The sequence below is a fragment of the Pagrus pagrus genome (assembly GCF_965226575.1).
Source record: "Pagrus pagrus genome assembly, chromosome: 9".
NCBI classification, from domain to species: Eukaryota; Metazoa; Chordata; class Actinopteri; order Spariformes; family Sparidae; genus Pagrus; species Pagrus pagrus.
Window position 1 is genome coordinate 26,707,758 of NC_140193.1, and position 24,426 is coordinate 26,732,183.

Below are 24,426 nucleotides of genomic sequence, written 5' to 3' on the forward strand. Positions count from 1 at the left end.
ATCTCGTACGGTGACGCAACAGTCACATGAAAGTACATAATGCGAACACTAAACTCAAATCATGTGCAAAATAACAGAAGAGTAGAAAAATCCTAATACAGTATCCTTCCACTAAAACAGTTTATAAGTACAGTATGCTAACTTTCATGTCAGTTCAATCATTGCATTCTACAAGTAGCGTTAGCATAAAAGCCTGGGAGCAAACTTTAACACCGTAAGTTTTTTCTTGCTCACCTGCCAATCACAGTAATGATCTTCATGTCAACAGAGCTCGTGTAATGACAAGTTAAGAGTCGAACTCTGACAAACGCCACACTGCTTTTATTAAACTGTAGGAGCACCACCCCTCCGAAGTCACGCTGCTAAATGCTAGTACGGTAAGCTAGAAGGACCAAAGATCCCAAAAATTACAATACACTGCATTTTCCCCGCCAAAACAAATCACAAACAAACGACATATCCGCCATTAATCAGCTGCTATTGTTCCAGTTATACATACATTGTTTAAGACGAAAACGATGACATAGTTTGCGGGAAAATAAAAAGATTAAGCGGCTAGTTTATACATGTATCCTAGCAACGGATGGAACCAGTTTCAGCCAATTATATTAACCCCAATTCATGATTGACACGCAAGTAACCAATCAGAGGTTTGTGAACGAACGTGTCCCACCCACGCCGCGTTGAATTGTGGGATTGATTCATAAAACGACAACAAGCTCCCGTTGCTGTTGCTTCAAACTGTTTTTTCGTATTACACCGCCTCTCTGGAGAGAGAAAAATGGAAAATGTGCATCTGGCTATGGAGGAGGATGATCTTTATTCGGGTTACAACGACTATAATCCAACATTTGACTCCGAGGTGAGTTGTATGCTAACGTTAACTAGCCCTACAGTTGGCTGAAAGCTCAAACCTGTTTGCATTGAAGTGTACAGCTAACAATGATACAATACATGCTACATATCATACTATCTGGAGAGGTGGCGAACGACAACACAAATACTTATCTTTTATTACTATAATTGGCTTAAGTGGTCACAGTGCCTACTTCTGTATTGGACATTTTGGTATGGAAAGAACGGAAAAGACTAATTGTTGACCAATTTCAAGGAATTGGAGAATGATGTGGGCTTCCAGCAAGCAGTGAGGACAAGTCATGGAAGAAGACCTCCGGTACGTAATGATTTTATTGTGTGTGTGTGTGTGTGTGTGTGTGTGTGTGTGTGTGTGTGTGTGTGTGAGAGAGAGAGAGAGAGAGAGAGAGAGAGACAGAGACCTAGGGAGGATATATTATGTCCTAAACGCACTTATTTGTTAATACTAATTAAAAACTATCCTTCATTTATCCAGATGACTGCCAAATTTCCTGGCACTGCCATTGGAGCTCGGCCTTTGGCATCGTCCTTTGGCGTAAGTATTGCAAACACTTGCAGCTCAAGTAGTCTTGTAGAGAAGGAGAGTCCTTTCAAGACTTTTATTAAATCAGAATAAAGTAACGTTTTGGTACCCACAGACTTTTTCTGTGTGAAAAAAAGACATAAATGCAGCTGAACAGATCACAAAAACAAATTACAGGATTAAAAACAACATACATTCACAATAACCAAGATCTTGATGAAGAGCAGTCAAATATACATTCTTGTTAATAAACTCTTTTTTGTCTTATATTTGCATGATGAATCATATTATCAGGTTAACATGCCTAAATTATTCTCTTCTGTCTCATACTTGTTGTTTCATGAAGTCTCGGATTCCTATGGCCTCTTCAATGGGCAGACCGGTGACGGGAGCTGTGCAGGTGAGCTGGATCGATCAATCAAGGGTGCATTTAGGGCCCTGCATAGTTTTCATTAGGTGTTAGTTGACAGTTATTAATCTCACTATCTCAGAACATAAAGTTAGGGGTTTAATGTAGGTTTTGTTATAGGTTTGACTCTTTACGATTGGTCAAAATCATGTATGCAGTTCAAGTTCAACAACAACCTAACATACTGCTCAACGTGGATAATGGCTCTGTTTTTGTTTTGTTTTTTTAAATGTGAAAATTAAGCATATGAGGCAAGCCATCACTACATATTGTGCTGTGTTTTTTTTTTATTTGCTTTTTTCAAATGTGACAGGATGGTGCAGCCCGACCAATGACCGCAGTCAGAGCAGCAGGTTACACCTCCTCCCTGACCCGCGGTGAGTTCAAAGGAGGCACAAGCAAAAAATGTTTATGACATCCATTTTAGTGATTTACTCTTGATACATATGTGTTGATTTGATTCACCACGTGACTAGGGTTTAGCTAGTGTTTTTGTGTGCACGTATGAGCAGCAAAAACCTTTATAATAAAGCCACTTTATTACAAAGGTTTTTGCTGCTCATACGTGCACACACTCAAACACAGATGTCAGTGAGCTATCATGCAGGGTGAGTGTTAATGCTAATTTTAACTGGTTGTAGTCTTAAAAACCCAAGGAAATGTAGCTCTTTTTATAATTATGAACCTCCATGTATATATATAAGGACAGATTGTAATTATGTAAACAATATAGGATTCCTGTGACACTGATGATTAGTATGATTTGTATTTTCAGGCTCCACCTTTGACCCTCTGGGCCAGTCCAGAGGTCCTGCACCTGCCCTTGAAGCAAAGAATGAGGACACGTGAGTTGTCACTCTTTAAACTGATTTTTCTGTTTCAGTGTTTCAGATTATCCCTGCATCATTCAAGATTAGTGTTATCCTAGAAGTACATGCGTGTAGGTTTTTGTAGGTGCTATCACATCTTGAACTTAGGATCCAGAGATGCATATCCAGTCATAATAGGATATAATTCTTATGTCCAAAGCAAATGTATGAGCAATTAATAAGATAAAAAAACACTGGGACTAGTAATAATAGAATTATTTGTGGATTATGAATATTTTTTATTTTGACTACTACAAAACAATAAATCCAACGTATTTATGTGGGTTTTCCAGGGTCTCTACTTTAATTTACTGTAAATTAAACAAACTGCATGATGTTTGGGGCAAATTTTAATTCTCTTTACTATAAAAGGTTTTTGTCTTGCTTCTTATACATGGTTATGACTGAACAGTCTCTAACAAGCCATGTTTTGGGAAGCAGAATGAGAAAGGCTTGTGCTTTCAAGCAACACTATCACCCATTGTCTGTGTGTGTTGTCTTGCAGGCCTGAGGAGAAGATTAAGATCCTGGAGAAGAAAGTGAACGACCTGATAGAAGAGAGCTGCATGGCACAGAGCAGAGGAGCCTTACAACTGGTCAGACTCTGTCATTCTTTAACCTACTGTTAGTAATAATGGCTGTGTGGATTTGGATAGAATGGCCTCCAGTGAGGCAGTAAATGGTGATTAATTTTTAATTGTGTCAGCGCTTTACTCCAGCACACTGGGCTGAGTGTCAGGTTAAAGTCAAAGGCGCATTACACGTTCTAGCAAATTCAACCCAGATAAAACTCTTATCACCCTACATATTTCCTGTGCACTTTTATGTTTTGAATAATTTTGTCTTTATTTATACATTAAAACTGTATTTTTTGTTTGTTGGCTGAGGGCAACTTTGGCAGTTAGACCCCTTTTCTTCAGGCAATATCATGCTATAGTGTGGACATGCTTGTACACATAATGATGAACATAGCCAGTGTTTCAACTTAACTATTCCTTGACACTTACAGGAATTGTACTCCTCAGGTCTCTGTCTCCCCCTGCAGGCATGTGAAAACCTGTATATTTGTCTGCACCAGGAGTTTACACTCATTTATCTAAACATGTACTCAACAGCTGCATCTAGAGCATGTCATAAGGGTGACACGTAGTCATGTTACATGTTCTGTCATAAAAGTACACAGTCTGCACTGTACTGTATCTATATTTAATATAATAAAATGTATATAATAAATACATTCATTAAAGGGGCAAGATGTAAGAATTTTAGTTGAAACCATTCAAAAATCAACTAAAATTAAACATTAGTTTTGACATAATGATGATTGTGTATTATGTTGCAGCAATATCTACTGAGGTTAGCATGCTAACCAGCTAGCCATGTCCCGCCCCAGTCCAAAGCCCCTGTGCTAGCAGTGTAAACACTCCCCTGGTCCCCAAGCCTCCAGCAGGAATCACTAGCGGCATGGCTAACTGAGCTAATAGCAGCTACACTTAACAGCAGTTAGTGGTTACTCTGGTGAAATGCTGCCCCCTATTTGTTTGGAATATGAATTCGACAGGTAGCCAATTCTTACATATTGCATCTTTAAAAAAAGAGGTTGAGTTTGTAATTGTCATTAAGTGCAACAGAAATTTATTATAGCTGAAGCATTCAAATGCTTTCTCATAAAGTGTCTTGTCAATTCTTGCAGATATGCATTTTGTATCAGTCAAGGAACTTGACGTGACTAGTGTCACAACTTCTGACCTGTGTATGTGTGGTGGTTGTGTCTTTGTGTGTGCATGTGATGTGTTCCTACAGGCTCTTGAAAAAGCCAAAGAGGCAGGGAGGAAGGAGAGAGCACTGGTGAGACAGAGGGAACAGTCTGGCAATACTGACAACCTCAATTTAGACCTCACCTACTCTGTAAGTACAACTGCTGAATATTAATAGTTGGTCGGGTGTCTGCAAGTCAAATAATGAAAGATTTTCTTCCTACCCTCTTAAATGATATGCCTAAGAAGTGTCAGTCCCACCTATTGGGAAAACCACTCTTTAAGCCTGGTTTTTAATAGTTGCTGAAGGAAAGAAAACGACCTATTGTTTTTTGCATTCTTAGTTATCAACTGTGATACAGTAATACTGCTGTGTTTCAGGATATATTTGGTTATGTACTGTACTGAGAGTGTGGTGGCTAAGTATGGTAGAGAGAGCAAGAGCTTTAGCAAGTCTCATTTAAAATGCCACTTGTTCTGTACAGTAGCTGTATTGCATTCTGGGGAATTTGTTGGCTCTAGCAAGAAGGTGTTACTATCAAACTGTAAAAAAAAAAAGTGTGATGCACAAATAATCAATTTCACTAATTGTGTGTCATATCAGAATCATAATATTTGTCAAAATAATCACAGTATGATTTTATTATTTGTATTTATGTATTTTTTATAGCATGTTCTGCAGCCCTATGGGCTATATATCACCGCCCAAATGTTCTCATTAATGCAAAGTACTAACAGCTGCTGTATATGCTAGCGTGCATTCTCCTTTTTATTATTCTTGAGTCCTCATGCCACATTTAGCTTTTTCAGAAAACAGTGGGAATTCTGTTTCTTTTCACATGAAATGATATTTTCATGCTAGAGGGAGACACAGTACAGGAAGTATCTGGCAGGGTTTGAACCTCAGCCAACATGATGTAGCTGAGTGGTTAAGCCCACTGTCTCCAAAGCCAAGTTACATTTTGGAGTTGGATTCTATGAATCAGTTCCTGCCTTCATTGCCTGTTTTCCATTATTCAGTTTCAAAATATCGAACATTTCTGTCATTACCAGGTTTTGCTCAACCTTGCCAACCAGTATGCGAACAATGAAATGTACCCAGAGGCCTTAAACAGCTACCAGGTCATTGTGAAGAACAAGATGTTCACTAATGCAGGTGAGCAGAACACTCAGCTTCATATTGCTTACAGATGTGTTTAAAATGTGGCTGCTCTCAAATCCACAAAAAAAAAAACCAGATATCTGATTGTGGTTTGCCAGTGCAGTACAAATAAACAACAGTTTTAATAAAAAGTGTAATACTGCACACTGCTGACTGAAATATTGTCTTGTAATCTGGTGCACATGGAATGGAAAAACTGCACTGGAAAACAAGACAGATTGGTAACTAGCAGCTAGTATAGCTTTTAGCATCTCATAAGAAGTATAAACCTGACTGGAGGCTTAACCTGGAGTCTTCGGCCCTTTGGTTGTTTTGTTTAATCATCAATCATTTACAATTTTTTGTGTCTTCTTTTCCTTGTGTCTCACCCAATGGTCGAAAGTTCCCCAGATCACCAACGCAAAGATAAACTCATGTTTCATAATATTCGTTGTACTTTTGCAAACTACGTCTGTCCTGCTCCTCAGGCCGTCTGAAAGTCAACATGGCCAACATCTACGTCAAACAGAAGAACTACCCTAAAGCCATCAAGTTCTACCGAATGGCACTGGATCAGATCTCCAATGCTCACAAGGAAATGAGAATCAAGATCATGCAGAATATTGGTGTGGTCTTTGTCCGTATGGGCCAATACTCCGACGCCATAACATCTTTCGAGCACATCATGAGTGAGAGCCCCAACATTAAGACGGGCTTCAACCTCATCCTGTGCTACTACGCCATCGGTGACAGTGAGAGGATGAAGAAGGCCTTTCAGAAGCTCATCTCTGTTCCTCTGGGCATCGATGATGAAGACAAGTACATCCCATCCAATGTGAGTAACTAATATGTATATTAATTTAACTTATAGCATGTAATAAACAGGTTATCAGCCTATCTGTGTTTGTGTGTGTGCACATGCGTCCATGAAGCTTCTGTAGTTGGATCTCTGTTCTTAATCTTTCCAGCTATTAGCTACATCACTCATGTTGACTTTCCTAACTTTCCCAACTTTCCTAGAACAACAAGTAGTTTCCTTGACCTGGATGTTGATGGAGTCACTAAAGTCTGGCATCTGAATATGTTTTTAATTCTTAAACTTTTTCTTAATTTTTATTTTAGAAGAAAAAAAACAATAACATAGCTAAGAACAAATTATCAGATATTATTATTATTTTATTATTTCAAGTTTAGGTTATTTCTTTGGACTTTTTGTTCATCTAAATGGTTCCACTTTCACAGTTACAGTTGATTTACTTATTTTGCTCTCAGAAGAGAGGTTGATTTTGCTATTGAGTAGATTTAAAAAAAATTTTGGGACGTCCCCTTTACATCAACTTCTTACTGTAATTTTTTTGTCTTGTTGCAAGCGATGCTACTGTCAGTTATCGGTATCAGTTGAATTCAATTTTGTCAATCTCTTACTGTCTTCTGCAGATTAATTCATAACCTGTCATCCAAAAAAGCCTCCAACATGGTTGTTACCTGGCTGAAAAATGCATCTGATTAGTAGCTCAATGAGAATTTACTCTGTTGATGACTGCAGGGAAGTTCAGTTTTGTCTCCCGAAACCTTACATTTACTAAGAGAAGCCAAATGTCAGCTTGTCAATTACTGCTCTTTCTTGTATATGTCAAAACAGACTATATGCAGAATGCTAATATCTTAAACAAAGTGCTCAGGATTGTTAAACGTGGTGCTTGTAACATCTTAACGTAAACTTTTGTCCTGTCATCTTTCTCAGGATGACACCAATTCAAATATGGTCATCGAGGCCATCAAGAATGACAAACTTCACCAGGTGGAGAGAGATCTGTAAGAAAAATCTCACATCACACAAACACACAAGCCTTTAGCAAAACACAATCATCCTAACAGGCTGGCATGTTGTGTTCAGTAACAAAACACTTTTGACAGTTTCTTGTTACCAGATCACAACACACTGCATCAGAGTACAGTGTTGTTTTTTCTGTTTTTTCAAATATTTGGATTTTGTAACATTTATTTCTAAACCTCTGTCCTGTTTTCTCCCTGTTGACTGTCCATAGAAAAGTCCTGACTGAGAAGTACATCATGACTGCAGCCAAGCTCATTGCTCCGGCCATTGAAACCTCTTTTGCGACAGGATTTGACTGGTTTGTTACTGATGTGTTTGTTTTTCATCCGAACATTTTAACACCAGAGGGCATACAGTGTACAGCCACAGATAAACATACAGTATCTTGACACTGAGACATATTACTAGTTCACAAAATCAAACAAAATCTGCATAACAGCTCTCATGCACCTTTTTTTGTTCAAATTTAGATAAAACAAATGTATGCCATGTATTTTATTTGCAGAAGCATGATATGATGTGACATGATACATTAAGTATTACACTGTGCACATGTATGGTTGTTTCTCTTTAGGTGTGTGGATATGGTTAAGAGTTCTCAGTATGTTGAGCTCGCCAACGATCTCGAGATAAACAAAGCCATCACCTACCTCAGACAGAAAGACTTCAACCAGGTGAATGTTTGTCTTAACAATATAAAAGGCAATACCACTCAATTAAGGCTTGTCACTGCTCTGGCTGTGGTTGTTGCCACAGTGACAGCAAAGGAAGGGCAACTAAAACTTTACATCACGCTGTCACAACACTTTTTAGAGCAAGTATTTCTTAGGATTGCCATAAAATAGAATAGATGTGTAAAAGAATAATAAAATAAATGCGGAAATATAAAGAAACAAAAAAAGTAAATAATAAAGAGAAATTAATAAAAGAATGAATAGATGTTTAAATATAAATACCACTGAAATACAGTATATATCAAAGAATCATTGTATATGTATATATGTATATAAATATTACTGTATAACATACAGATGTTTTCTTTTTTATGGCACTCCTTTGACTCCTTTGACAGTTATGAGGCATTATTTCCTTAAGTGGCAGTTATACTAGACTAGAGCAACATCTAGAGCCAGACTGTGCTAAGTCTCTAATGAACTGGCTTATACCTTTGTAAATAGATAATATATAACTGAGATTTTAGTTTTGAGAATTTACATGAAATGTTTGTTTTGAACATATTTGCTATATATGTTTGTTTTTTTATTGTGGCTGTTGTATGATTGTGTTAGGAATTCTGAACCTGAAAAGGTGCTTTAGTTAAAGCTCAGAGAAACGGTGTGTGTCTCAGGGTAGCAGTTGCTCTCAAATTTTTATAAAATGAGTGGTATTTCCCTTTAAACATATGTAACATGTAGATGATCTGGTCTTTGTTATCCTTTTATATTTGTTTTTTCCATCTTTTTTAACAACATTGTGTTTCCATACAATTATTGCCCAGGGTTGTTTATATCTGTCTGTTTTCTCCAGTTAGGGCTGTTTCATGAGTGTGCAGCATCAATCTTTCCACTTCTCATTGCCCTCCATTCTCTCTTGCTTTTGTCTTGTTTCCTTCCCATCTGCATGCCTAAGGTTGAGGTATGTGTGCCTTCTGTTTCCATGTTCACATTTAGATTGTGTTGTTATTTTCCCCCAACATGTTCTTCCTTAAGCATGTCTTTTCCAAGTAACGGCACTGCCAAGACAAGGTGGAGAAGCAGTTATTGGTTTAAAATCCACAGACCAGAAAAGAAAATCTGGGGGCAGAAAGGAAATTATAACCATGGTTCGTTCATTAACAAAATACCACTGAGTGGAGCGGCTCTGAGGCCAACAGTAGAACACTGATCACACTTTTCCAATTCTATAAAACTTCACAAGCCAACTTTCTTGCCGCTTTATATCTATGGATTTCCAAATTTGCAATATTAAATAAATAAAACATACATTATGAAAATAATAATAACATGTATAAGTTGTTTAAAATATATAAATGACCCAACAATTTGTGAAATAAAGGAAGATTTTATGAATTCACTTTTAGGAAATGTTATTTCATTATTAACAACTGGATATAATTTTACTGATATCACACTTCATGACACTTTTCATGACAGTGGTGTTCTCACCACCCTCTCACCTTTCAGCCAGTCACATATCCCCTGCCTCTCTTAAACAAGTAAGCTCAAAACTCCTTCTAAATCAGTTTGCTCCTGCTAGAGCAACAACAATACCAACGTTATTCTGAATCAATATGAAAAGAAGAAGGATGAAGCGACATTTCATAATCCTAAATTTTGGCTTCGGTAAGGTCACATTATGCTCATTTTCCGGATCATGCTTATTTACATATTTTGGGTGCCTGCTAGAAACTTTTTTCTAGTTTAATTAAATATGTTTCTCATACTGTCTGCTGCTGCAGCACCTCTATTCACCCTCTGTCTGAATGCTCTGTTTTCGTGCCTTATTCAAGAAGTTTCCAAAAAGCCCAGTCCGTTCTAATTGGTCAGCTCTCACAGACCACAGCCCATAATGTTTCCTGAGGGCAGTGACTGTATAGCTGTGACATCACAACCTTACAGGAGTCCTGATGGCGTTGTTTAAGGCAGTGTTTCTGAATACGGGGCTGTGCATTTCTCCATGGATTGAGTGATTTGATACTTTCACAGTATTTATAGCACCACGACCTGCTTTATAAACGAAAAAGACAGAAATATTACTGTCTACAATATGGGACCTTTAAATTATTTCACAAATTATTGATTCATTTAAATGTTTTTTCACAATGTATTCATGCGATTAATTCATAATCATCAGTCTATTTCTTTAATATTGAACACGTTGGAGCTCCATGTACATCTGATTCATGTGTGTGGTGCTTTTATACTCTTGACAGATATGTGGAGGTGGTGGAGGTGGGTGTAGCCTGAAGCCTCAGTGTAGCTGTAGCCTAGCTGGTGGTTTGTCAAAATGCTAATCTTTACACACTAATACTGTTGGATAGTCTCTTTAGTATGTAATTGTTCTTACAGCGGCATAATAACCAGTTAAATTTCCACTTGACAAATGTACTGTATGTGCTCTTGAGTTCATTAGATAAACTATTGCAGCATCCTGCAACTGTCTTTACCTTTAAACTCTTTAAAAGATAATGCTTGGATTTACTTTGTGTTTGTAGTCATTCTGGTCTGTTTTATGTACTGTATTTTATTCAAAACATACATTTAACTACACATTTGACACATTGTCAAATTTGCTGATATTGATTAAAGATGTGATGGCTCAGCATTATTCATAATGAACACCTGAAGCTTCAGATCCCATCATGCTTTGATCAGGAAAATGTATGTAATTCTACAGTTTAAAGTGTATATAAAAATAGGGTTTTTTGTTTGCATGTGTGACGTACTGGAGAGATTGATGGTATTGCTGTGTAACATTTAACCTGACCACCTTTTGTTATGTGTTGTCAGGCAGTGGAAACTCTGAAGACTTTTGAGAAGAAGGACAGCAGAGTGAAGAGTGCAGCAGCCACCAACCTCTCCTTCCTGTACTACCTGGTAAGATCCACTCATTGACTAATCAAAAGGTTCTCAGATAACATACATCAAGTATTATGAGAAGATTCCCTTCAGACGATTGATGCCTAATTAAGATCAACTATTTTTGCCATTTTTCCCCTCCAATCCTCTCACTTGTTACAGGAGAAGGACTTTGACCAGGCTGATCGATACGCTGACCTCGCCATGAACGCTGATCGCTACAACCCGGCAGCACTAAACAACAAAGGGAACACAGTGTTTGCCAAGCAAGACTATGAGAAGGCTGCAGAGTTCTACAAAGAAGCGCTGAGGAACGATTCCTCCTGCACTGAAGCCCTCTACAACCTGGGTAACATCCATCTCCACGATGCAGTGGTGGATGATGCAGAGATTAACTTAGATGTTGAGTCACTGTCAGAATGGCAGCAATTATCTGTTATCAATTGTCAATGTGTGTTGATTCATCAGAAGTTTTGATTTCTATAAATCTTTTTTTTTTCTCACTGTGTGACTACTTAAGCATAGTACATTTCTAATCATCCATAATTAAGACAGGCAGATGAATTTACTTTTATACCATTGTTTTGGCTCACAGTCATCCATCATCACCAAAATTCACAGAGAAGCCGAGCTTAGAATGTAAACACGACGCACATGTTTACATCCGTTGTGTTTCACCATTCGATTGTATCAGTGGTAAGGAATGTACAGTTCCCTCTTACAAAATTGTTACAGGCAATTAAAATGTTGAGAATTGGGATTTATTTCTGATAATTGGCCTTTTTGCATCAAGACACAATCTTTTGAGAGAGAATCGGGCAGCATCTAAGAGTCAATTTTCTCCTCTGTCATGCAGATGACAACAAAAAATGTCTAAAAACAGAAGTTCCCAGCTCTGTTCTGATGGCTGAATCATACTGCAGGAAAACCTAGTTTGGAAAAGCGGCTGATGTTAAAAATGTCCACTTACAGTATATCAAGTACACTGTAAGGACTTCACTTGTCACTTTTTTTAGGGGAATACCTGTGGGTGTCAATTGACTTGGCAAAGGATCCAAGTTGATATACAGTTTTTGGCTCCTATCTTTTTGTACCAGGTCTAACATATAAGAGACTGAATCGTCTGGAGGAGGCTCTGGACTGCTTCCTGAAGCTCCATGCCATTCTGAGGAACAGTGCACAAGTCATGTACCAGCTGGCACACCTGTATCCTAATGATAAGAAATGTGATTTGTTGTTCATTATTATGTATGTGTTTAGTCTGTGTCACATGGGTTAACTGCTTCAATTTTCTGTAGATGTTGCTGTGAAGATGTTCATGTAGGGATTCAAACCTGTGTCTCTGTCCCTTCTCATGTGAGCTTCTGTTGGTCCTTGACTCACTGGCTTCATCTATGAGCTTTTGGAAGATCCCCAACAGGCGATCGAGTGGTTGATGCAGGTCATCAGTGTGACTCCCACTGACCCTCAGACACTGGCCAAACTGGGAGAGCTGCATGATAGCGAGGGTGACAAGTCTCAGGCTTTCCAGCACTACTACGAGGTACAAGGAGAATAACTAAATGTTTTTATGTCTTTGGACTAATTAATTGACTTAACATTTGGTGTTTGGTCACCTATAAGTGTATTGATGTTGCCGTCCAGTCCTTCAGGTACTTCCCCTCCAACATCGATGTGATCGAGTGGCTCGGGGCTTACTACATCGAGACACAGTTCTGTGAGAAGGCCATTCAGTACTTTGAAAGAGCCACACTCATACAGTAAGTAAAGACAAATCATACTACTTTAGAAGAAAATAACGTGATATGTAACAAGTAAGAAAGCCAGATGATAATCTAAGAAACTGGCTGCTCATCTCCAGTGTAATGCCAGAGAAAGTCAAATCCCAAAAGCTATTCTGTCACATTGAGAAATATCTATGAAATTGTGTTATTTCTACATTTTTCTGACATGATTAAGTGTTTTGGATCCTTTTTCATCTTGTTTTTATGTTGCTTTAGTCTTCTTTCTTCAGCCATGTGGCTTGTTCTCATCTGGAAGTTATTACTTTATTAAACTAGGAGGACAGATAATTTGCTTTTCTTTGCCTTCCAGCTGAATTCAGAGCTTTTAATCTCTCTGGTAAAGAACAAAAAGACGTAGTATTAAAAAGTTAAATACAGGGTTGTATGTCCATACTTACTGGATATTTTCCTGCTGTGTTTCTCAGACCAACCCAGGTGAAGTGGCAGCTAATGGTGGCAAGCTGCTACAGGAGAAGTGGTGAGAATATTTCTGTTCTTAAGAGTTAAGTTGTATGTTGCCACCTGGTTCCTGCCAGTTCATACTCAAAACTAGAATAAATGATGGACCTCCCAAACATGTCATGTCCACGATCCGCTAGCAACAGCTTGATAAAGGTTTATTGTGATTTATTTAAACACTTAACAGCTTCAGAAACATTGACTTAATCTGTCTTTTTCTGACCAAACTAGCGATTAATTTATCAAATCCTTTTCTTTTTTCTTTACAGGAAACTACCAGAAAGCTCTGGAAACATATAAAGACATTCACCGCAAGTTTCCAGAAAACGTTGAATGTAATTCATCCTGTTTGTTACACAACTTTCAACAGAGCTCTTCACCAACAGCAGATGATCCATTGATCTGAGTGTGAAGAAAATAAAAACTGTTTGTGTTTGTCCAGGTCTGCGTTTCTTGGTGAGGTTGTGCACAGACATGGGATTGAAGGAAGTCCAAGAATATGCCACCAAGCTGAAGAAGGTGGAGAAGATGAAGGAGATCAGAGAACAGGTATGTCTCTGCAGGTTGTCACACCTTTTCAGTTTACTTTTTACTTGCTGTCCCGTGGCGCTTTCTTGAGAAATTGTTGGACACAGGAAGTTGTTTTACATTTGCAGTTTGTTTGGAATAAACACAATTAGAGAAAGGTAGTTAGCAAGAAACCATTTACCATCACTGAATAGGTTTAAAACTACAGAAATTGCAGAAACAAATCTCAAACTTCATCACCTAATGAAAAAGATTTCACAGCGCTGCCCACAGTGTTAGATCGACAGTATCTCTTATGGTATTGCTCAGCAGAAAAACCACAGCAGTGAGTTTGGGACATTTTTATGCCACTGATAAAATTACAATATAATGGCATAAAAAGGCAACTACACCCTTTCAAAGACCAATTAACTTTTATTTCTGAAGAATATTGAGACAGTTGGGATGTGAAACAAAAAACACACAACCAAAACAATAGATAATACATTTTCTTTAACTCACCTTATACAATCAGCTTAGTAGAATAATGTAACATTCAAAATGTTTTGAATTGAATTTAATTGAAATGATGTGATCCATCTAAATAATATGAACAGTGTGCAGCCTCATGAATGACCTGCTTGTTTTGCAGTCACATGTTTCAAACCTTTCGTGAGCTTTCATTAATCATCTTTTCCTCACCGATGTCTTGGCGTCCGGTCGTCTGTGCCTGGACAACAACACACTGATTGAAAACATACGTGTGTCCTTTTGCCATAAAATGGGTCAGTGGTCGCTGCAGCTCCAGAAATGCATGAAAAAAACAGCTGTTTTTCTCTTCTGTTGAATTTCCATGAAAGTTCAGAGGAAAGCAGAGGCTATACAGCTGTTTAACACCTGGCTTATTCTGGATCATTTAAAACCATTGTTGTGTTTGGAGAGTTGTCCCCTTGTCTGATGTGACATGCAGTTGTTTGAGTTGTTCAGTGTCACCTGTGACAGCTGATTGGATTAGATAAGTGGTTTGATTGTAGCCAGACTTTTTGTTGTATTCTCTGATTGTGGAAATGGAGCCTGTGTTTTACTTTTCAATCTAAAGTTAGAATAACTGGACATGTGCGTACCTCTAGATTGGTGAGCACTGTTTGCTTGTATCTGATTGGTTTAGACACGTGTGGAAATTATTCAGCCTGAATATGATCCTGCAAGACCTGATTGAATATACCCCAAAATAACATTCTCTTTAGTTCTCTTTTGAATTCCCATTTTCTTGTCTTATCATTTTTTCTTGAAGGAGTACACCATTTCTTTAGCATTGCACAGCATTAACATTGTCCGATTCATGATGGACAGTTTAAATAAAAAGGATTCCAGTCGATGCAGCACAACCAGAGATATCGTCTTTTTTTAGTCCACGCATTCTTGCTCAAATTCTGATAAAACATGTCATGGAAAAGCTCCTAGCCTCAAGCAGAGATGAGATATATTGTAGTCCCATCTGATTCTGCCACAAGTGACATTAGTTGAGGACATTTATTTGACTTCACACAGCCCCCTCTGGAGGCACAAAAGACTTAATGCAATCTTTTTTCACATATCTAGTAGTCATACCCAAGAGTTACCCTTTAAATGGTTATTCCAAGATCACAGATCATTCTGTCTGTTGTCTTAATAGTGATTTACGAATTTGCCACTGTGTTACCTACAAATGCAAAAGATACCATCACCAACAAAAATGGCTATTTCTACATAGTTATTCTTAATACCTGGATTCCCTAAATAGGAGACTAGCTCATAAAATGATTAGTTTTTGGTTTTTTTATGGTGTAGTGCTGAGGATGAACTGAGGAGTCTCGCAGTCTGAGGAAAGAAGCTGCTCTGTAGTCTGGTGGTACAGCAGCAGGCCAACTAGCTTATAAAATACAATTTTCACTGTAAAGGGACGTCGGGATTGTTGACAACTTATGCTTAAATTCAACAGAATTACTATTACTGAGACTGTTAGCTACAGGAGTTCATGTAACCCAGGTGTATAAATGTCACTCAGGGCGCACTCACACTAGGCAATCCATACCGTGCCCAAACACGTTTGACCCAAAAAGTCCAGTTTGTTTGACTAGTGTGAGCGCTCCGTACCGTACTTTCTTACTGTCTTGGCCCTGGCACATTTGGAAGAGGTGTGCTTCGGCACAGTTCGGTTGCACATGCACGAGCACAAGCATGTGGACATGAAGTATAATCATGTATTACGCCGCCTTGTATAATCAAGAAATCCAGGAATGTGAGAGGGCTGTCTATGACCAAAATGACACAAAATAAGGCACAAAGACAGTAAAGTTACGGTCATGTTCTCTGTGTTGTTCTTGCGGCCGGAGCAATGGGAGTGCAGGCCATTGGGGGACTGGGGAGGAGGGACAATTGTGCTTCAGCACAGTACGGAGCAACTGGCAACTTACACAGCCACAAATGGCCATGCATCCTGCAAACAGCTGTGTCTAAAAAAGAACAAATAGTATTAAGAATATGTTGCCTCTCTCTTCACCCGTTTCCTAAACAAATTCATGCGCTAGCCAGATCGAGATCTTTACCACAGGAGGCCATGGTGCTCGTACCGCTTTTGTCCACAGGGGCCGCCAGAATCAAAGAATCAAGGTTCTTTGTAGCTGCTTTAAATTAATTCACCTTTACATTCTTCTGTTAAAGGATGCAGTATCTGCCATTGATGGTGACTCTAAAACTTAAGTTCCCAACTCAAAATATATGACAGGCCTGTGATCCACAAAACTGTCAGTGTTTTTGGAGTCAGTCAAGTTTTGAAGAGGGGGAGATTCAAAGTAACAGAGTAGTGTGCCTTGGTCCTGTGGAGATATTCATCAGAGCCAGGAACAGATGAGGAAGATGATTTTATCAAATGACAAGCAGCTGCTTTTAACTGAGCCCAGAGATGCTGTTGGAGCAGAGGAGACCCAGACAGAGCCAGAGGGTTGACCCATTATTCTCATATTCTCCAAACTGAATGACAGCAGAAGACAACTGATCTTACTGATATAACTGCTGAGTGTATGCAGTGAATAAGAGAATGATTAGAACCAAAAATAATGTGAAGATTAAATTACTTCTCTAGCTTATGTTGTGTTTATGTTAAATGTCTTACTTCACCATGGAAATACCCATATCCATGTTTTTTATTTTTATCCATCATGTTGCTAACTGCTCATTGTGGCCGTGCTTCTGCCATGTACTCCCTGAGTTTACTCCACACAAACTGGAAATGTCAGACTTCTTTAAGTGTGACATTTATACACCATCAAATTCCAGTAGAATTTTCTTTAAATGTTTCTGGTAAGCTTTTTGTTAGATGTTATAAGAAATATTTTTCTTGCCAATAAAACTGGCATAACGCATGTGACACAGAGGGAGAGACGAATAAAGAGAGAGTGTTGGAAAGAATGACCAGATTACGAAAATTCAGCATGAAATGTGTCTGCTCATTCATTTAGAGTGCATGCTTTCATTAAATTACAGAAATTCTTTGAAATTTCGATTTTGTCTGTAATTTAATTTTAATACCCTCCCCCCTCCTTCTCTCTTCCTGCAGAGGGTGAAGTCGGGGCGTGACGGCAGTGCCAGAGGTCGCCGAGAAGGCAGAGAGGGCAGCGCCGGGAGCGCTGGTGAGTCATTGTGTAGGTCTGAAAATATTTGGAAGGTGAAACTTTACTCCACATTTTGTAACACCTACTGTATATACGGAGTCCCTAACACCAGCCTGAGTGCTAAATTGTTAGCACGAGTAGGGCTGTGTTCCAGACCTCAATACTCTTAGTTTAAATGTGTTCATAGCACAAAGTTTTGAAAACTTCAATACAAAAAGCTAGAACTGAGCCATTCTGTTTCTTTTTAAGGCACTATTAGCAAAGTTCTTGCACTACTGCTTGTGTTAACTTTTTGTCTTTGAATAGTTTTGCTTTTGTCTCAAAAGGGCACTATGAAGTTCAGAGAAAGAAATTCAAACAAAATTTTAATATTTACACTATTAATGAGGTAATAATATGAATATGTATTTTTTTCCATAAGTGAATAAACAAGCTGTTCTCAGAGGAAAATAAGGTCCCAGAACACTGTTTGAAGCTAGAGAGGTGGCAGGGTCCGCCACATATAAACAAAGTAAAACAGTATGAATTGTATTTGTTTATTCAGTTTATTCAGTCATGAAAGCAAAGAGAGTTTGTTTATTTGATTTGATTTTTTTCATTTTTCATGTAAGTGTTTCTACTCCTCACAGTGATATTATAAAAGTATTGTTTTGATTTCAGTACAGGAGATATATAAACATGCTCAGGTCATTTACTGTATTGATGTCCGGTGGTTTTAATTAGAATCAAAGTTTAAAGGCTTATTAGTACTGTTCAGCTCATTGTCATCATGACATCACTTCCTTCTCTCCTCTATCTGTTGCTCACACATGCTGCTGGGCAGCAGGCATCTCCACACCTGTCCTCAGCTCTCCTAAGAAGGCCAGCATCATGGGTATAACTCAATACACTACACTGAGCCCTGACCAGAGTCATGTTCTGTCCTTAAAAGGAACTGTAGATGTAACCCCTCCATCTAATCCTAGATAGGTCACCAACCGGTCGAACACCTCTCCAGGACAGATTAACAGTCCTCCTTGGTTAAATGAATTTCTGCATCCTAACATTTAGGGATACAAAGTGGTTTATGTGGACTGCTAACGTAGTCTCACACCTTTGTAGGATAAGACTGTTTTACTGAAAGTAACAGCAGAAACTGGAGAAGACACACTTCCACAGTCTCAGCTTCCCTTCGCTACAGATCCACAACAAATACAGACACATACTAGACTGGCTCCAACACTGGAAAGCTGGCTCATCAGCAGATTTTAAATGCAATCCAGACAAACTAGAGAGTTGCCAGAAACTGTAACGAGACCCAGCTCTGCTCGCTTGTGCAGTTAAATGTCCTGTAGTGTAGTTAGATACATACATCAGGCACCTGTTAATGTGCCTGCTGCTCCACTCGGCCAGCACTTTGATTACTCCCCGGTGTCCTGACAGATCAGATTAGAAAACCTCAAACTTGTGTGCTTTTACTGTTTCATTGTGTTTTGTACTGCCAGAGCAAACTTACCTGTCAAGCTTTTTACAACATCATCTAAGATGTTTGTTCTTCTACATTGTTGAATATTGGTTGTGAAGCTTTAAGTTGTTTATCTAAACCCCAAACCCTTTTTCTCACGGCACATCAGAGATGGATGTTAAAGCAGGTGAGAGAGTTATAAAATGCCAACAGATTAGTTCTCACATATGCACACATGCTACTGTCGCCGCTTCTCTCTGTGCTATTTATATTGTTCTCTATTTGTGTAGAATTCTTTTCAGTCTGACTCTGTAATCTTTTCTTCTCTTTCTTCTTCTTTTTTTTTTTTTCTTCTGCTGCTCTGTTTCTCTGGCTCTCTCTATCTGTACTCTCACGCTGCTTCCTCTTCGCTGTCCAGAATCTCAACCTGAGTCAAAACAACTTAGTCCACTGTTGGACTCAGGGAGAGGTATGTAAGATTCTCACTAAAAATGAATTAAGTGAAAGCTGAAGGTTTGAAAGGTTTAACTTCAGAACACTTGAACAACACGACCTTTTGAAGAAGTAGAACTTAATTGTTTCTTTACAATCATTTCCCATTTGTTGACGTCCAGAGCGGGTTTCAAACCTTTGTGAACACTCTGCAGCTTAACCAACATCCCAAGAATGAGAAACAGTATTTTCTTTTTACTTCACAACTGGCTCTCCTTTTCCTTCTTTGTGTTACTGTAGTAACACTGGGATCTTGAGTTGTAATAATAGTTTCCACAAGAATTGACAACATTGAACATTTAGATTTGGGTACCATGTTATTAGCTGTACTCATTCAACTTGTTAATCAATCACATAAACCTCCTGCATTTACATTTATTTAATTTATTTTTACAGTGATAATGCACATTAATGTGCCCGTGTTAGTCAAAAAGTCATTATTCAACTGATCCAGCTTTGATTAGCTGGATTAGATCATGTGAAGAGGGAAGCTGTCGAGCCCTGCAGTGTGCGAAGCGTCTTTCACTTTCCATGAGAAATGCTGAAAATGTTGATGTGTAAAGAATCCACATATCTGGCTTTTCACCACAGCAGTATTTAGGTGGACTTTCCCTTTACACAAACAAACAAATCTATTTATGTAGCGCATTCTGTCCTTCATCTAATGAGACACATTTCAATAGAAAAATGGAAAAACGCAGTTTCACTGGCTTTATACCAGAGTCCTAACCTTTTATATTGTGTTTTTTTTTAAAATACTGCTTTTGCACAATCATACTTGAAATGAATACAAATATTTTTTACTACTGAATGCAATCTGAGTGAAGTTTTGAGCATCGTGCACTGGCAGAGCAGAAGTAAGCACTTAGAACAGTTTTCCGTAGGTAAACACTCAAGTTGAGAAACCGAAGTATAGTGTTTCCATCAAAACACCTGAAACTGCTCCAGAAATCCTGGCTGACAGGCAGCTGTGATGTTGGACTGCGGTCAGTGTTCGCACTGAGAAGGAGGAGGAGGAGGAGTGATCACCCAAACCTCTGTCAGATATTTGAGAAAAGCTCAAGAGCACCTGAGAGTTTTCCCTCTTTTCTGTAAAGTCTGCATATTTGCAGCACTGAAAGTTGAGTGTTTGTGTGTGTCAGTGCTGTTTGTTTTCTCATGCATTCAAACCTGCAGTATTCTTTGATGTGAAACTGGTAAAACGACTGTCACAGAGCAAGTCAGAGGTGAAGGATCTGGCATGTGCCCAAATGTTTGTCATATTTGTTTTTCTTATTTCTCTTCTTTCTCTTAACTATTCTACTCTCTCTTTTTCTCTTAACTTTTGTGTTCTTATTCTCTCTGTCCAACAAATTTAGTCTAGAGTTGCAATGTTTATATTTGTTGTCCTTACGTTTGACCCTTTAAGATCTTTTAGTGTTTTTCCGAACAAGTTTGGGCTGGAAAGTGAGTTGCAAAAGCCTTAAAGTTGACTCATCAATGTTGTTGTCAACCGTCACAGGAATATTAGTGCTTCTGTGCTGCTGAGAAAAAACGGCTTTGAAACTTTATTTGTGGAAACTGTTAGGCACAATTGATTTGAAGTCTGGCGTCCAACCTGTCATGTTATCGCTCTTTTCCATGTCTCCCACTTGTGTTTTATAAAAGAAACCACGAAAAGAAGAAAAAAAATGAGAAAAGGCAGAGGTTTCAGTTTGCCAGCAGTATGTGAGGCCTCGTGTGCGATGTTTGGGACTGAAGGAAGGTAGAATTTCGGGCCTCCTCCTCCTTCCTGTTTTCCAGCTTTCTGTCTCTGTGCTCGTCAGTTTCCAAGGCTACCTGGCAGCCAGATGTGGGCTGCTGCTGTCTGTAATCATGTCTGTCGTTCAGTGCAGTAGATCGCTCTGTCAGCCGGTCATCTGAGCCTGGAACACACACACACACACACACACACACACACACACACACACACACACACACACACACACACACACACACATTCTTCATTACATGTTGAAGAGTGAAGAGTAGCAGCTCTGTGTCCAAGATGATGAGGACCTGAGCTGAGCTTACAGACACTCTCATGTCACGCAATACTGTCACATTTTTGGTTGTGGTTAAGTAACTCAATCATTTTAAAAAAAAAGAAGTAATTACGTTTTGGCGAAAACACACAATAACTAGAAATTCAGATAGATTGGTGTGAGGCTGAGCTGAAACATATTACTTGTTACTCAAACCCTGTGGTTCCCAAATTATTTTGTTACAACCATACGTTATCATTGCAAGATACAACCACACAAGTAATGAACAAGGTTTTTATTTTACTATATCAATACTTTGTATGTATTATTTTCTAATACAGAGGCAAATACCTCTGGCACCTTAAAAAAATCTTATAAAAACCTTCCAGGGAACCTCAGTATTTCACCGTGCAATCGGTTGTTGGGTGGCGGGAATTATTAGCGTGTGACACGTCAAACACCCTGATTGACGGTCAGTGTTAAGGAGGATAACAAGGGAAAATGGATCTCTTTATTGTGTGGAGCAGTTTACCTCATTTTAATTCAGTGACCTGTCTGGTTTAAATCAGTGTGTTGCTGCTTTTATGTAATTTCACAAAGTTTCAAGTAAATTGTTGAATCATTTTGTTAATAGATGTATCATGCATAATATAGCTGTTTGTCACATTCGTAGATACAAATTAACATGTACAGAGATTTGGCTCGCCCTTTGGTTTACCCCAGGCACAGAAAGTCTGAAAGCCACTGCATTAAACTATCAGCTACAATAAGCAAATAGCTCCGGCAAACCTAAGTCACCATGTTACAGTTTGGGGAGCTAGTCAAAAAGCGAGCAGAGACAGTAAAATAAAGGATAAATGGTTGGTTGTATGAAAGTAAATGTGGCCACTCAAAATAGAAAAATATAAACCTGAACGCTGGCAACACTGTGTTTAGGAAAATGATTGTACCAATATCAACTTTTATATATTTAGATGTTTTGGAGAAAAATGTTTAACCACTGTGCGCACACACACACACACACACACATTCATAACTAACTGTCTGTGAGATGAATACCACACATCTCCACCATGTTGACTTTTCAGAATGTGAGAAAACGAACTTGTCTTCAGTCTGACCTCTGTGAAGCTGTGACTGGTCTGGTCTGGTTGGGTTTGAAATTGTTAATGATGTCAAGGGTCGTGAAGCTTCTCACACCACATCTGACACTGTCATACAACAGCAGTGATATGAACACAGACGGAGAACCACAAAAGCTTAGAAAGTATGGCAATTAGTGTTGGTCTCATGTTATCTGATGAACTGTGATTTCATTTTGTGGAGCTGGATAATTACATGTCTTAGTTTTCAGCTTACAGTGTGTAAAAATACACGTTATAACATTAATTTTGAAATTCCAAATGTGCAAGAGCCTTGCAGGTTTATGGCTGATGCTTTTAAAGGTTCATAATTCAGTACATTTGCTAATGTGAGTGTGTGTTTGTGTTTTCTGTGCAGATAGCAGCCACAGCAGCAACAGCACTAAAGGAGAGCGACTGAGCGCCAAGATGAGGTCACTTCCTGGTTCCAATGAGCCTTATGAGGCCAGCAGCCCCAAAGAAATAGGTGAGGAAACAGTTTTTTCCTCTGTCTCACTCTCGCTCTTCTCCTCCGAAAGCAGTTACATTGATTCTCTTTTATCTTGGATCCCTTTTTTTCTTGAGTTTCACTGTCACCTTAACCACCAATCTTATATAGTGTATTTACATATTATAATCATTACAGTTTTAAAGCTGAGTTTTCATCTCTTGCTGCCATTTCAAGCCACTAAAACTAAAAGTTGCCCACAACAATATTTCCCACAAGGTGACCAAAGTGTGGACTTTGACGTTCAGACAGATCAGGGCCTCTGTTCCCAAAAGCCTGATGATTTATAAAAGGCAGCCAGCAGTAATGTATTTATTTTTTTAATATGAATACGGGCTTACAGGCAGTTAAATGTGCCAAGTTACTCTTGCAGCATCATCTTCAGCACCTCAGACAGCAGACATTAAGAAGCCCTTAACAGCATGGTGTTCATTCGCTCTTAATTGCTGATTTACGACGCGTGTGTAGATTTTTAAGAGCATTCATAGAAATGCTCTTTAACTTCTATGATCAATAAAATCATCATCTAATTTGCAGACGCGTCATATGTGGACCCGCTGGGGCCTCAGATGGAGAGACCAAAGACGGGAGCCAAGAAGCGCGTGGAGGATGACGATTTTGCAGATGAAGAGCTGGGAGACGACCTGCTGCCGGAGTAACAGCTTCAACCCTCGGCCTTCACTGAGTTGTTGGAACACTTTGTTCTTTCGTAATGTTTCACCACAAAACCAAAACATTTAAAGTCTTGTTGCTCCTCAGCACAAAACAAAAGTTACAGGATAAAGATGATTTAATGGACATCACTGAGGGTTCAGTTTTTAGTGTAGGAGTGAGATGTCTGAACCTCTGTCAGATTGATCATCTTTGCCTTACATCTGAGTCACTTTGGCCTACGCTGATTTCATAAAGGAAATTATTTATACAAATTCATTTTTACAGAGGAATACCTACAGTGTATGCATGGATGTAATGAATGTAAAAAAAACTTGCAGTGTGAAACTATTTGGACAGATCTGTTCTGGTTCTGTACTCCTGCTCTGTGGATTAAAAATGAATCACAATGAGGTCAAAGTGCTGATGTGTGATAAGTGTGTAGACGTTACAGAAATACTTTCCGGACATACTGTTCCTCTCGAGGCTGAATGGACTACGAGTTCTTCACTGTTCAAACGATATGGGTGTAAACGCCCTGAAACATCTTTAAAACTGAAAGTCTGCATTTCAACCTCGCTGTCAGCTCTTCATTTTAGATTCAGTGTTGGGACACAGAGCCAAAACAATAAAAACGTTTGACTGTTCTGATACTTTTCTCATCTGGAAAATCCATCAACATGACAAACTTCTGTAATCCATCCAGTCTAGGTCCTGTTCTGTTACTCTCTGCATTTTGTATGTTTATTTGTAGTGTTGTATTTATTTTCTTCTTGTATGTTCATTTCTTTTTGTATTCATTATGTAATTAAAA

General features: G+C 38.6%; 3 protein-coding genes across 13 annotated transcripts in view; 2 read left to right on the plus strand and 1 right to left on the minus strand.

Moving 5' to 3' along the window:
* The window catches only part of cryl1 (crystallin, lambda 1), a 30,707-nt gene extending 30,126 nt beyond the window's left edge, over nt 1-581 (minus strand). Inside the window, exon 1 of one of the 2 annotated variants that reach the window (XM_084362836.1) lies at nt 235-581. In XM_084362836.1, coding sequence (XP_084218962.1) covers nt 235-260 — 26 coding nt within the window. In that variant the 5' untranslated portion in view covers nt 261-581. The remainder of the gene's footprint in view (nt 1-234) is intronic. The other variant, XM_084362837.1, reaches the window with a different exon arrangement.
* The window catches only part of cox17 (cytochrome c oxidase copper chaperone COX17), a 192,135-nt gene that overhangs the window by 156 nt on the left and 167,553 nt on the right, over nt 1-24,426 (plus strand). The gene's annotated exons all lie outside the window — the stretch shown is intronic.
* On the plus strand, nt 684-24,388 carry ift88 (intraflagellar transport 88 homolog). Of its 10 annotated transcripts, none has more exons than XM_084362812.1 (27): nt 684-862; nt 1,112-1,174; nt 1,352-1,411; nt 1,746-1,799; nt 2,122-2,185; nt 2,584-2,653; nt 3,183-3,273; nt 4,481-4,585; nt 5,488-5,590; nt 6,064-6,410; nt 7,320-7,390; nt 7,624-7,710; nt 7,987-8,086; nt 10,922-11,008; nt 11,153-11,339; nt 12,088-12,195; nt 12,382-12,533; nt 12,635-12,750; nt 13,200-13,252; nt 13,503-13,568; nt 13,676-13,782; nt 17,339-17,411; nt 18,217-18,267; nt 19,007-19,024; nt 19,256-19,306; nt 22,833-22,940; nt 23,499-24,388. In XM_084362812.1, the coding sequence occupies exons 1-27, from the start codon at nt 782-784 to the stop codon at nt 23,618-23,620; spliced, it is 2,595 nt and encodes an 864-aa protein (XP_084218938.1). In that variant the 5' UTR covers nt 684-781; the 3' UTR covers nt 23,621-24,388. The 10 variants fall into 10 exon arrangements, with proteins under 10 accessions (XP_084218938.1, XP_084218940.1, XP_084218941.1 ...); XM_084362814.1 differs by having other exon boundaries at nt 18,220-18,267; XM_084362815.1 differs by lacking the exon at nt 19,007-19,024.

What these genes read in the sequence shown, in the direction of transcription:
- ift88 (XM_084362812.1), top strand. Translation starts at nt 782, where the DNA reads ATGGAAAATGTGCATCTGGCTATGGAGGAGGATGATCTTTATTCGGGT. An exon ending in CTTTGGCATCGTCCTTTGGC is followed by an intron (nt 1,412 to 1,745) that starts GTAAGTATTGCA and finishes TGTTTCATGAAG; the next exon opens with TCTCGGATTCCTATGGCCTC. An exon ending in ACAAGTACATCCCATCCAAT is followed by an intron (nt 6,411 to 7,319) that starts GTGAGTAACTAA and finishes CATCTTTCTCAG; the next exon opens with GATGACACCAATTCAAATAT.